The 13997-nt window shown below is 43.5% G+C and overlaps 1 protein-coding gene across 1 annotated transcript in view; it reads left to right on the top strand.

Annotated features, from left to right (window-relative positions):
• The first annotated feature begins 247 nt into the window (after positions 1 to 247).
• LOC105452240 (regulating synaptic membrane exocytosis protein 2) overlaps positions 248 to 13997 on the top strand; it is a 62686-nt gene continuing 48936 nt past the window's right edge. Inside the window, exons 1-2 of the mRNA XM_011693186.1 lie at positions 248 to 1004; positions 7173 to 7377. Coding sequence (XP_011691488.1) covers positions 889 to 1004; positions 7173 to 7377 — 321 coding nt within the window. The 5' untranslated portion in view covers positions 248 to 888. The remainder of the gene's footprint in view (positions 1005 to 7172; positions 7378 to 13997) is intronic.

The raw sequence follows: 13997 nt of genomic DNA, 5'->3' as shown, positions 1-13997 counted from the left end.
CGCGTATCGTCCGATGGTGCATTCGGGCAGCGCAGCGCGTGAGGCCGGGCTGCAAGAGAGAATGCGAGAGCCTCCTCACAGTCTGTGAACATGATTTGTCATACACATGCGACGGGCGGTAATCGTACGACGAGAGACACCGACGACGACGACGACGACGAGGAGGAGGAGGAGGACGACGACGACGACGACGACGACGACGACAACGACGACGACGACGACGACGAGGAGGAGGACGACACCCGACTCCGCCGCGGCCATGCCACGAGCACGCTGTGCTGCGCTCGCATGAGACCAGCCCGACTACTGCCCGACTATTGCCCTTCCGCGCATCATCAGCAGCGGCCGCAACAGGGAAAGAAGCCCGTATCATCGACGACCGGCGCAAAATCTAAGGACGTCCACCGCCTACCCTTATCGTTATCCCGCGTAAAGGAGGCCATACCGACGAAGTCATCGACCACGGCCACGGAGGAGGTCCCGCGTCCCGATTGGCGCGACCTGCGAGTGCAACGTACCGCGAGTGCCGAACCGACGGCGACGGTGCTACCGTCACGACGACGACGACGACGACGACGTAACCCCGGTGCGCTCGCGTTTCTCGCGTGTCGGTGCGGTGCGGTGGTGCGGTCAACGGGTGTCGGATGACTTCCCCAGGACGACAGACGTGCTTCGTAGTCGTAGAAGGTTATTATATATTGCCCCGGTCGTTATATCCCGCAACGAGATCCGTCGTGGACGAGGCGCGTCTAGGGTGCAGCCCGATCGGAGCAACGGTAACGTCCCGTCGGCGTCGACGTCGTCGGTGGTGCGCCGGCCTGCCTACCCGCGTCATACCCACGTCGCATACCCCGTGCACGCGCGTACATCGCCGCCACCACCACCGTGATGGCGGAGCTACCTCAGCCTGACATGTCGCACCTCACCCCCGAGGAGAGGCGCATCATAGAGGGTGTTTTAATGCGCCAAAAGGAGGAGGAGGAACAGGATCATGAGATTATGAGGTACTCTACCATGCTCACCCGTACATGTATACTTTGCCAAAATTGCGCCTCGTGTGAACACGTGTGAACATGTGTGAAATTTTCGCGAATCTTTTGTCGAAGAGAGATTCAAGTAGAAACAGTAAATTATATAGTCATACATATACAGTCGCGTTTATTGGAAAAGTATAGTATCAAGAAATAAAACTGAAACAATCATCGTGAGATAGATTCTGTCGCGTTTTTTTTTTCCAAAATATGCAAAATATATTACATGCAAATGAGAAAAAAATACGAAAAAGCTGCTTGTCGACGAATTAATTAATAAAGTATAATCTCACGATATGAAAGAGATAAAGGTAATACAACGTACATAATAATAATTTTATTCAATAATAATTTAATAATTTTATAAAATTTGAATCTGAGAGAAACTTATAGAAAATTAATGAAATTAACCAATTAATAATTCTATTATTCATTTAAACGGCAACGTACGTAAACAATAATTGATGCTTTTCTTTATTTATGTCGTTTAATAAAACGTTAAAATAACGAATTCGAAATATCGTGATAAACGCGGCACTTTTTTTGCTCTCTCCAATGATGGTTATGTACAACATCGCACCGTAAAGCGCGCGAATGTACATTGGGATTTTTTTTTTATTGCTGCCGTATAAGCGTGGGTCGCGCGTTGGATTCGAAACTATCGATGAAGTATTGTTTCACAAGCAGGACGCGCGAGCTTTCACACACGGGTATTTAGGACTCTCTATTGCACCGGATATTGCCAGGCTGCTCAAATGCCTGTAATAACATTCACGTACCGTGATGCATGCGGCCGGCATTGTCCGTCGCGCTTTCGGTAATTGTGACCATTTTTATTCCGATTGCCGCAAATAAAATCCGTGGAACTGCGTAGCGTCGGATGAAAACTGAGAGTGTCGACATTTTACCGGAGTAAAAGTTTGATATATCGATTAGCGTTGGTGGAACACTTAAGCGGATATACGTAAATATCCTTTGCGACTTTTAGATTTACGCGAGAAATGATTTTTCCAACGTGACTTTCGGTGTGGATAACTATTCGAACGGGAGAGATTAAAATTACTCAAAAGATATAACATCTTTATTTAGGTTGTTAGCAATTTATTTTCGAATATACATATTAATTCATTCAAAAGTTTGCGTTATAGAGAGGGTTATTATCTTTAATTGTAATAACGGTATCTATTTTAACGCCATGGGATCAGTGATAACCGCCAAGGTCAAGCCTCGGCTAAGTTTAGAAGTTATCGGAATTAGGGATAAAAGATATTAATGATATATCGGACCGGCGCAAAAGTCAAGTGTAGATAGCGCGGCGCGCGAAAGTGAGACGTCGTTTAGTTTGGTTTTCGCCGCAATTGGCAGACGGACGAAACGACAACCGATCGATTGGTTGAAAGGTATTTCTTGACCAAATGGGTCTGCTCTGGCTCGTTTCACCTATTTTCCCGGCTCACCTGCTCATTAGTCCTTGACCGCTTTACACCTACATCTTCCATTTATGTATCCACGGCCCCGCACATGCTCCCGATTACCGCGTCGGCTCTCATCTCTTTTGTATCAGGCGCGGTCAGAAATAAAAATCGCTTATAATTGTGTCTTCGACGTCCGCAAATATTCCCGCCCTTGTGCCGCCTTCGCATGCAAGGTTCTGCGTCGTCAGGTGGCCCCGCGTGCATCGTGTGCGATCGACATCGTCGAACTTCGTCGGATGTAACGTGGACGTTATACATGTACGATCGATGTCGCGATCGGCCTCGTCGTGTCGGTGATAAAAATAAGAGCGGGCCGATCCATTCTCCGCTTATCACGGGAGGCGACGACTGGACCGGCGACGGCGGCGTGCGTAATTGCGCAAACGGAGACCGGCGTTCTACCCGTGGTGGCTAACAATAACTGTAAACGAAGAGGAGGAGGAGGAGGAGAAGGAGGAGGGGGAGAGAGAGAGAGAGAGAGAGAGAGAAAGAGGGAAGGAAGGAGGGGGAGAAACCGGGCGTTGCGCAGTGAACAGGTTTTATTGATAGGTCGTCGCGACCGAGCGAAAAACGAGAACGTGAGAACGAAGGGAAAGAGTAATGAGGAAAGCGTGCTGTGCCATACCGATGCGCGCGAGATCATGTAATGTAGACGACAAGTACGTGTAGGGACGCATGTAAAATGCAAGGCGACGAGCCTTGACGTGGCGTAGTAACGAGCTGCTGCAGCTGCATAGGGTATGCATAGGTGTACGCGACCATATAGCTCGTGGACGGGGTGTGAAAGCGCCTGGATTGGCACGGTAAATTCTTGGAGAGTGAAATATATACGCAGATAGGTAGCACGTATTCGTGAGTAGGCGATGAAGAGTCTATAGCGGTAGGGGATGAGCGAAGGGGTGTAAATATCGAGACGATTCAGGCTCAACGTTGAGAAAGTTAAGCCGGCAATTATATGTATACACGTATATCGTTGCGTTGATTTGCCGTTCACCGGTGTCTCCGATTTCTCAGGAGTATGTGTAAATAAAATGATTTTCTGAGATAAAGAAGAGAGAGATAAACTGTGCGCGGTCCCGACCGAGAACGAGCGTGCACCTCGAGGAATCGGAAGTCGCTCTCTTTATTCCATTATACGATTTATCGCATTAATCGCGTATTAACGTTTCGTTGGTTTTTGCTTTACCAATTACTTCATAGACGATCGCGCGATATTCGTACTAAGATGCTATATTTCCTGTGACATTTTCTTTCGTATTGAATATTTCCACATCAGGTCGTTTCATTGAATTATATTAAAATGGCATCGCCGCGGTTGTTACATTATTACATTAGAATGAAATATAAGACATGTAAAGTCTGCAAGGAAAAATATGTCACATGTTATAATTTAAATTGAAAATATAAATCTCTCTTTATTCAAGAGCTAAATTAATAAGAAAATTATTCCTTTGCAATTCAGCAAAATTTAATAAATGAATTATTATTATTATTATTATTATTTTGTACATATTTTTGGTTTTATCGACGTTGGAATTTATCTCGATGTAGGACATCAGTAGGCTGAAATCCAATTTCAGCATACGTTAGAAACATGAGAAAGTTACACAAAATTATTCGGGATATATCTGTGATACTTCTGTGTAAGCTTCTTTTTAGCCCTTTTATGTCGATGAGAGAGCAATTTCTTGCGTGTCGCGACCTTTCCACGATCGCTCATAACGCAGAAGTGGGAAAGTCTTGTGCGACTCTTTGTCGAGTGTGATCACCGTTGCGTGCGCGAGTCACTCGATTATCGGTAAAGTAATTAGAGAAATATATAGGTATATAGATGCGGTGCACAACTTCTCCCTCTTCCCCTCTTGTTGTAACACAACACGCTGCCTTTTGTTCTATCGACGAACTCAGGATTTGGGTTACGGTGTCAGGATGCGTGGCGCGGTCTGTCTCCTTTATTCGACAGTCGGTCAAGGGGGGAGGTAAGGGGATTCAGTTTGTTACGTCTTCCTGATTGCAGGATTGACGCTCACAGATTTACCGGCTCCGAAATTCTATTCTGCAGCAGCGCGAGTGGGGCGCTTAGTCGATTTTTTGCGTGTTTACGGTACGTTTCTATTACCGGGGTGGAGCCGATACGTCGCAATGCCAACAACCCCCGATTGAAGCTCGGCAGCCTGATTCGCCGTTGCGTACGTGATCCAAGATACAAATCCTAACAAAATTGCCACAACGTGCCGACTCACCTATTTTTACCTATAGCTACGATAGCTACGGTAGTAGCTTTTATTTGCCGGACTAGCGTCTCTTGTATGTATATAGATCTCACACATTGCAAATGTGCATGTACATGTACATGTCTCAAGATTTTATGCATTGGCAAACGAATTTTGTCTGATCTCGCGCTGATCAATCTTGCAGAATCTTCTTCTTTTAATATATAATAATTTTTATCGTCTTTAATCCGTAAATGTCCGACAGAGAAAATATATACAATACATCCACCTGACACACAAAACACACACACACTACATATGCATATACCTGAAAATATAAATATATACCTGAATTGTCAAGCATCGCGTGAATAAAGATATATTAACGATCTCATTTTATAACATAAACAAAAGATGATAATTAGAGAAATTCTCTCTCTTCTCTCTCTCTCCCCTCTCTCCCTTTTTCTCTCTGATGGATGCACAAACGGAGAAAAAGATCGGACTGATTCACTAATGAATAGAGCACAGTTCTGTTTATCCGACTGCAACTCGCGATATATTTAAAATATACTGATGTCGCGTCTATTGTACAGGCGATGTTTATTTCATCTCTTCAGGGTTCATTAATTTCACTAACATTTTAGCGAGAGCTCTTCGCGTAATTAGTCGGCGGAGGGACATAAAGAACAAAAGATGCGATTACGGTCGGACAGGTACGAAATAAATGTGACCTTAAATATAGCTTCTCGTTTTTCAAGGGACGATTGCGCGCTGCAATAACTGTCAACTAGAGCTTATAAATTTTGTTTTTTTTTTCCCTCGAACAATGTGACGCGCGTTGCGTTCGAATGGAAAGTTGATAAATAAATATTCTTACCACGTTTATAAAAAGTTTATGCGATTGAGAGCCGATTGCAACATTTTAAATTTGTTGGGTGGTTGAATCCGATAAGTGGTTTCATTTTAATGATTTATTGTCTCTTTCTTTAGTTCATTATTTTAATTAAGTTATACACAAAAGGAAAAGGATTAAACAAAAGTTAACGCTTCGCTTACACTGAAAAATAAAATTATAAAGGTAGTTTATCTAAATTCGGTTTAGCAAATTGCAGTCCTTTCTTGAAGTAGTCCTATGACAAAAGAGAAAAGAATTTGTCTAATCGAAATTAAATTAACTGATGCAACGATATTTTAGTCTGAATCCCTGCAGTAGTAAACAATATCGCGCCGATATCGATAAATCGTGCAGTAATGACGCACTTTGGCAGAATTGCCGGCTTAATTTCGAGCGTGCAGGACACACGGTCCTAAATTGGCTTAATGGATGCGAGTAGGAGCGGGAATAGAGAGCCGCGGCAACGGCGATGAAGACGACAGCAGTGACGTCGGCGTCGCATTTTCAGGGAGAGAAAACGCGACCACTCGGTCGAAGACGCTTCCAAGGTGCGATTTACGGAGTAGAAATAAATTTGGGAGCAATCCGTTATCTTGAGGTTTGGTAGAACGCCGGAGTCCGCAAATGGTAGAATTAGGATTGACAAATTCGGCTGCTGTTCCTCACGGGATGTGGCTTCCATATGTCAGAAATAGCCAGTAATTTTCTAGTACTGACACGAATTCAGTTGATCATTAAACAGTAGTATTTACAATACTATCACAATTAATACACAATTAAACACAAAAAAATTAACATTTCTTAATCGATATTTTCTCCAAATTTCCTTAACTATGGTATTCGTGGGTCCAATGTCCAAAAAAATTTAAATTAACGTATCTTAAAGTTAACGTAATTGAAAATTTTATTTTCATTTTAAAGATCAAATTCCGAGAAATAAGATTATGTAACTTAAAATTATGTAAAGTTGTGAAAAACATTTATATTATGTTACAGACAATTTTTGCACAATGCTATCTGAAGATTTAACGCATAATTGGAAAAAATATCCGGGTCCACTGGACCCGCAAATACTGATTAAGGTTAATTTTCCATCGTTTATCCTGTAGACACTGATTATAAACCATCGTTCTTCTTACATGAGATCGTCAGAAGTAATATATATAATATATATTACATGGAAACTAATAAACCGTAAGCCTTGAACTGTCAGGCTTATTATATTGTTAATTATTTATTATTATTATCTAATTATTATTATTATCTAATTATTATTATTAACATTAAATCTCTTTAAAACATAATACGGAAGTGACAGAAATAGGATACTTTTTTTCTTCATTGTACTCCTCTATACTTAATCATATTACCTAGGTGCTATAAAAATTATCAGTTTTAAATTCTTAACAACTGACTCAATAACTGACTCATCGCCATTTGTATCTGGGAAAAGATCTGAAACTAGAATATGCAAATAAAATGTAATAGATTGTAAGCGATACGCTCAGCCCTCCGAAGTTTTGCTTTTTCTTAATAGTTTGTTATTTGTTTGTAGACGAAAGCAAGATGAGGTGCAGATCCTCGAAGAAACGATACGGATGCGTTCGGAGAAACACAAAAAGGCCGGGGTTGAGCTGAACGCCACGTGTCACATATGCCTGAAAACCAAGTTTGCCGACGGCGTCGGCCACATCTGCAACTACTGCGACATCCGATGCTGCGCACGCTGCGGCGGAAAGGTCACTTTACGGTCAAGCAAGGTAAGAGGGCACGGGAAAAGGCGGCGCGCGAATAAAACGGCCGAAAGAATCGTGGGGTCAGATTGATCGAGAAATTGTTGCGACTGTCTGTCATGACGTACCACTTTTCTTTCCGCGTATTACATACGCCGCCACTCGGCATACCACGGGGAAACCTTTCGAAGGCCTCGGCGTAAAAAGATCACACGGAAAATAAAAATAGAAAGATATCTATCGGCGTGTGTGTGTGTGTGTGTGTTATGCACAGCGATCAAGTTGATATTAACGCGTCTGATGTAAATAATGTACCCTCGTATCGCGAGCGATACAGAACATAACGGTGGGAGGGGGGGAGGGGTGTTGGGGAGATATAAATCATTTTAACAAAAAATAACTGCAAAGGAAAGCAAAAATACGTAAACCGAAATGTTATTTTGCGATGCAAATAGTTATTCGGAGTAACATCTGAAGTGTGGAAAATAAATTCATCAGGCCCGCACTGTTCTTAATTCATAAATGTATGGATAAAAAAAAATATTGTCACGATTTTATCTTGAACTTTGGCGCAGTAATTTTTATTTGTCTTTTTTATTTATTTAGTTTTTTTTAGCAAGTAAGTAGGTATAAGATAAGCAATAAAATCAACGCGAGACTATCGAGTTTGCAAAAATCTCACTTATTGATTAATGCTTGAACAGCGAACAATTTATTGATTAATACTTGAAAAGCGCCATTCAAAACCACGATCGATTAAACGAGGAGGGGGAGATTGTATGAATACACTTTTACCTTTCTGAAAAGATTTATGTATAACATATCGCTCCTGTTCCGCAAATTAGCCGTCAAAACGTTTTTTGTGTGGAATTTCTCTTTTCCGTATATATTCTTCTGATGAAATCTCGATGGCGTGAATATGGCGTGAAAGGCAAGCTCTTCGATTTCCCGCGATTGGACATAAATTTCGCAATTGCCTCATTATGCGCGTATGTACTCTGCGGCGGCGGAGAGATAATGCACGGAGATAACGCGCGATTTAACGGGGTAGGGGGGAGGGAAGGAGGAGACGGGTAAGGGTAAATTTAACTCGGCGGACAGCGTTATCGAGTCGCGACGAGAGAGAAACGTCGGATGGACATGATAATACCGAGAACCGGCGAACGTCGGCTTTCTGGAAATAATTAAGACGCGATCGTAAAAGATAACAATCGGTGCGTGTCGTCTGGGGGACGAATATTATACTGGAATACGTCAAAACAATTGACTTATAGCGGCGTGTTATTATCTCCGTGCCGGTACATGAATCAACCCTTTATCGCCATGGTATTACGCGTGGGCGTAATGTCGTCATTAAATAGCCGCCGCGCAGATCTTCTCTCCATTTACGTCTCGCCAGCACTGTTTTCTACTCGCGCACAATTTCGATTTTCCGGACTTTTATCCGCGGAGATGAAGGATTAACGCTCGGTCCGGAGGAGGGTAGGGGCTACAGGTACATGTAGCTCGGCACACGCGGCGAACGCCGCCGCCGGCGGGTGCGGCGCTTTTAAAACTTCGCTATTAACCGCGCCACCACACATTCCGGGGTCAGCAGAGATTTTCGCAAACAGAAACTAACGCTCGTCGAATTTGCACCGTATATACCGTTCTAACGCGATTATTCACTTGCGCAAATATTATTCTTATCTCCGCATCGGGAGGGGGAGGGGTGGTGGTGGTGGTGGTGGTGGTGGTGGTGGTGGTTACGTCCCGTCCTCGCGTGGCATTACAATATCGATTTACCGATATTCGAATCGGTAGCCTTTCCGGCGTGATCCTCGTACTAATAATAAACGTAAAAAAGTAGCATATGCAGAGAAAGATTCATTGGTATTCGCTCGGTGTAATCGTATACTATTTATTATATTGTGTCGCAGAATGTGCGATACGTATATACATATATATATATATATATAGTACATTTAAGTACGCCATTGGAGGTTCCATGGATACTTATAGATGCACGTAAGAGGTAGCCGCAATATATGCGCAACTTATGCAACTTATGCATGTATGAATATAAATATAGAGATTTAAATAAGTAGAAATATATAATATTAGATCTCTCCCTTATTATTTTTAGCTTGGAACACCGATTTTATCGATCACCGTGTCTTCTGGCTTTATTTAATGACCCAGTTTCGTGACAGATAAATTGCGGATTTAATACCGAAATAATTACCGAAAGGAAATCTAGAGAACATTTCTGCCGGGGTAACGCGCGCGCAAATCACACGTTTCGCGCGGCTGTGTGTGATATTTCGCGCAGGACACCTCTTTACTGCGAACATGTAATAGCTTTTATCTTTCCCGAGGGTCGCTGCATCTTTCATCTCTTTCAGCGCGGAGACAGAGAGCTCCATTTTCCGGATTATTAAAAGTAATCCGGGCGCTGATCAATGACGCTCGTGAGCGCGCCCGCGTAAAATTTAACGGCGCTCGGGCACGGAAATGTCGGACGATCGCATAAACGTATAGGCGAGCACGGGGGCAGGTGGGGAGTAGTGTTTTGTAGTAAACCCCCTCGCCACCCCCGCGCCGCCGCCGGGTTGCACACGTGCGCGCACGCTACGCACGCACGCCTCCGTCATGGCCGCACGCAAGTACAATGACAAACGTCATCGTGAGCGAGCGTCGTTACATCATCGATCCGCGTCCGCGGAACGATGGGGGCGGAAGACGGGGAACGGGGAGGGAGGGCCGGAGGCGGGAAAGGGAAGGTTCTTTCTTCGTTCTAAATGTAGCGGGAGCAGCTCTTTTACTCCACGTCGCGTCGCGTCGCGTCCCGTCGCGTCGCGTCGCGTCCCGTCCCGTCCCGTCCCGTCCCGTCGCACGGTCGCGGTCGACCGTTTAATTGCGTCCCGTTGCGAAAACAGCGAAATTACAGAGCTACCTAAATGTCTCGCTCGAAGGGAATCGATACCGGCCGCTCGGTTATTATACGCATCCCGTCACGATCTACGCGCTTGCGACTATACGTTTCATACGACGCCGTTGTCGTCGTCGCCGTCGCCGCTAACGGTTTCTTTCTTTCCCTCTCTGTCCGTTTTTTCCGTTCTCGCGGCCTGGACGCTGCGTGGGAGCCTATGAATGGGGCGCGTCCCTGCGTGACGTCACCCGCCGCGCTGGTTCACATGGAGGGAGTGCCGGGGGTGGTTGGAGCACGGGGACGTCGGAGGAGTGGGTGGCTGGGTGGACGGTGAGACGTTGGGGGTGTGCGAGGAGGGATGGGACGGGGGGGGGGGTACATGACGCAACATATTGATCTAAGTTTGGTAGGGAGGGTGCGTGGTAGAGAAGCACGGTGGAAGAGGAGGAGGAGGTAGAGGGTGGTACATAAGGGGAGTGGGAGGAAGGGCGGAATAAAATATACGCTATCCGTCAAATCTACGCTCTCTCTTCTGGGATTCCTCGATGCACACAGTTTGACTCAAAGATTATATGTTGTTCTCCCGAGTTGCGGCGGCATCGCCGGGAAAGGATAGATAGTCTTCGCTCGCGGTGCCGCGGCAGACGTCGAAAATAGCAGTTGCATAGGGAGTTGTAGGAAGAGAAGCAGGGAAAGAGAAAAGGAAGAAGGATGGCGGAATAACAAGATCTGGGACATTATGAGCAACTGTTACGCGATCTACAATAGTAATCGCGGCACGAAGATTGACATCGAATTGCTAGACAGAAACAATGTCTCTCTTGGAGAGACGTGTCGAGTGACTGGATTACTCGTCGAAATAAATTTCTCGAAACGGAACGGAGGAGTCTTTGTTATTGCTTACGGGATTTATTTATAGAGGATTAGATCTTATTTTTATGAAACGCGCTGCAATATCCTATGTACTGCACGTAATCTCTATTTTTATTATCTTTTTTTTTTTTTTACCAATTTGCCACATTTTCACAATTGGATTAATTTTTCAGAAACTAATTAATTGCCCTTTTTCCACGAACTTTAAACTCTTGTGAATTACGGAGATTTCTGAATAGGTGCCTCGTACACATGGAGTTCAAACGTGGTTCTGAATGGAACACAGTTTGCGATACCTAAACGGCGACTGGTATACGTGGAAAGCGACGTCACAATAAAAATGTCGATGGCTGGAATACGCGACGTTTACGATCCATTCCGCGACCATTTTGTTTATCTATACGCTTCGGGTTGCAGCTCCTTTGCTGCAGAAATCGACCATACGTCCGATGATATACCTCGCGACTGAAACGCAACTTACACGCGCTCGCGGCACGAAATCAGTTCTATCGAATACTTTATTATCTGCGCAAGCACAGACAGTAACGTAGCGGGGAATCGCCCCTGAGAGATTTTGCGTTGTTTACCAGGAAGACACGAGGTAGTTTGGGAGATATACGAGAACGATGCGACGAGGAAATACGTGTAACGTTAAAATACTTGTCGACTTCTTCGTTTTATCGTTTTCCACAATCTGTATTATTGATTACGGGCCACTCTAATTCCGATCGTTCCTACTTTTCGTACCGCAGGATCGTGCAAAGTCACGTGCGCTTTTGCATGGTTCTTTTCGTCCTCTGCATTTCTGTTATGCTGACAACTTGACAAATTTATTTTGAAATCAGGCAACTATTTTTTCATTTTGAAATTATATCAAGTCCACGATAAAGAGAGAAGAAGGTAAGACTGAGGAACTTGATAATGCTTTTGAAGATTTTTTTTTATACGAGATGCATTTGCAAAATAATAATTATGAAATCAACGTCTATCGTGGACGTTAGCTTTTAGATAATTAGTATTTTAGCATTAAAAAAATAATCGCGTTGATGGGAAAGAAGAATCTTATGAGATGCTTGTAAGCGTCAGTATTATTTTATCAATTTAATACTATAATATTACTATTCTTTCTGGTTCAATTAAAAACTGCGTCGAGACCAAAAGTAACGTCGCGCAGTTTGTAGAACTATAGAAAAACGTACCTATATAAAATCATATGAAATTTTACATCAAGATTCTATTATAATCATAATTGGCCGATCTCGCAAATTTAATAGTGTTAAACATTGTATGCGGTCGGATATATACATCATATATAGTTTGTATTAAAAAATACTTGAAAGAAAAGTATGTTGAAGCAAACATTTATATAAATTATTTTTAATTTTGTTACGAGACAGGATTTATGTTATCGACAATTTCGTTACGTTGTTTAAAAGTACCGATGTTAAAAGTATATTTGTATATCGTTCACGTTTCTCCGCGATCGCTGCTTTCTTTCGCTCGAAAGGATTGGGACGGATGCCGTAACATATATTGCAATGATCAATAAATACCCTATTCTTCGTTTACTTTTGCAGTAGTCTCTCGATGTTGGTAGAATTTTCTTTTGGTTTTTTTTAATGAAAAAAACCTATTGCATCGACAAAATGTTTCTTAGAGGGTACTTGGATCCTTCAGACTTCGATAAATTTTAAATAAGGTTACAAACACTGCTTTAATATTAACAACGCATTAATCTGCAAAAGTTTACGTATAGTAACAACGGTGCCTTTTTACTAAAATATTTCTCGTTGCTTTAGTAATTCAGAGCGACTGCATCTCCTCGCATCTCGCACGTCGGCGATCATAAACGAATTATAGGAGTTACGTGTGTGTGTGTGTGTGTGGGGGGGGGGGGACGATAATAAATATATGCGACTCTCTCGCGGCGTCTTAGACATGCACACACGTACACACACATTCCCAATGGGGTATTAACGATCGAAAGTTCGCTAAGAGCCTAGTACTTTTGACTTACGGGCAGCATCTGTCGTTTCTCAACTGACGCCCTCCGTGGAGCAGCGACTTAGGAATACGACTCTCCCTCATTCTATATGTAGGACACCTGAAAAGTTCGCCGGACAAAGTATAAGCCCTTGACGCTAATATGGATCTATGCTTCCTATCAGAAAGATGCAAAAAGGCAAAGGTCAAAGTCATTAAAAGCGAGCGAGTAGATAAAATTGCGTTTCGTAAACTTTCGAAATCCTCGCAATCTCCGTGGGACGGAGGACTCTTGAATTCTACGAGAGTTTCGTGAATGAAGCTTTACGACGTAAACTCTCACTAAGGCAAATCTTTACCGCCCATTAAATGTTTTCATCTATGGGTACGTTTATTATATGTACGCAGTTTATATAACATTGTAAAAACATCAATGATAAGCGAAAGCTCGCGTACTGTTTCAGTCTGTCAAATTAATTTCGCATTATGCTAATTTATTATCGGTGCGATTCACTGACGATTGATAGCGGCGATTGATACACAATAACATCCCTCGGCGTGCACAATAATCCGTCCGGGATCGGTGACAGTATCATTTGAAACTCTGCCGATCTCGTGTGTGCAAACTGATTCCTAAAACGAGAGAGCACTTCGTAATTGCGTCGGCTTGCCTCAAAGGCTTGACCGTCATTTACGTAAAGCCGGACTTGTGCACGTACTTCCCCCCCCCCCCCATGTAACTTCGTCCGTATTATATGCTGAAGCATGATTCCAGGGTTGGTCTTTCGAAGTGCCCCGATACGACACGCCTCGCTAGAGGGTGCATACGGAGCGAGCTCTTCTTGCGTCTGAAGGGCGATCTGAGGATGTTGTTCTACAC

This window comes from Wasmannia auropunctata, unplaced genomic scaffold (genome assembly GCF_000956235.1).
Source record: "Wasmannia auropunctata unplaced genomic scaffold, wasmannia.A_1.0 LD336035.1, whole genome shotgun sequence".
Taxonomy (NCBI): domain Eukaryota; kingdom Metazoa; phylum Arthropoda; class Insecta; order Hymenoptera; family Formicidae; genus Wasmannia; species Wasmannia auropunctata.
The sequence above is the reverse complement of the archived record's forward strand: the minus strand, read 5'-3'. Positions and strand labels throughout refer to the sequence as shown.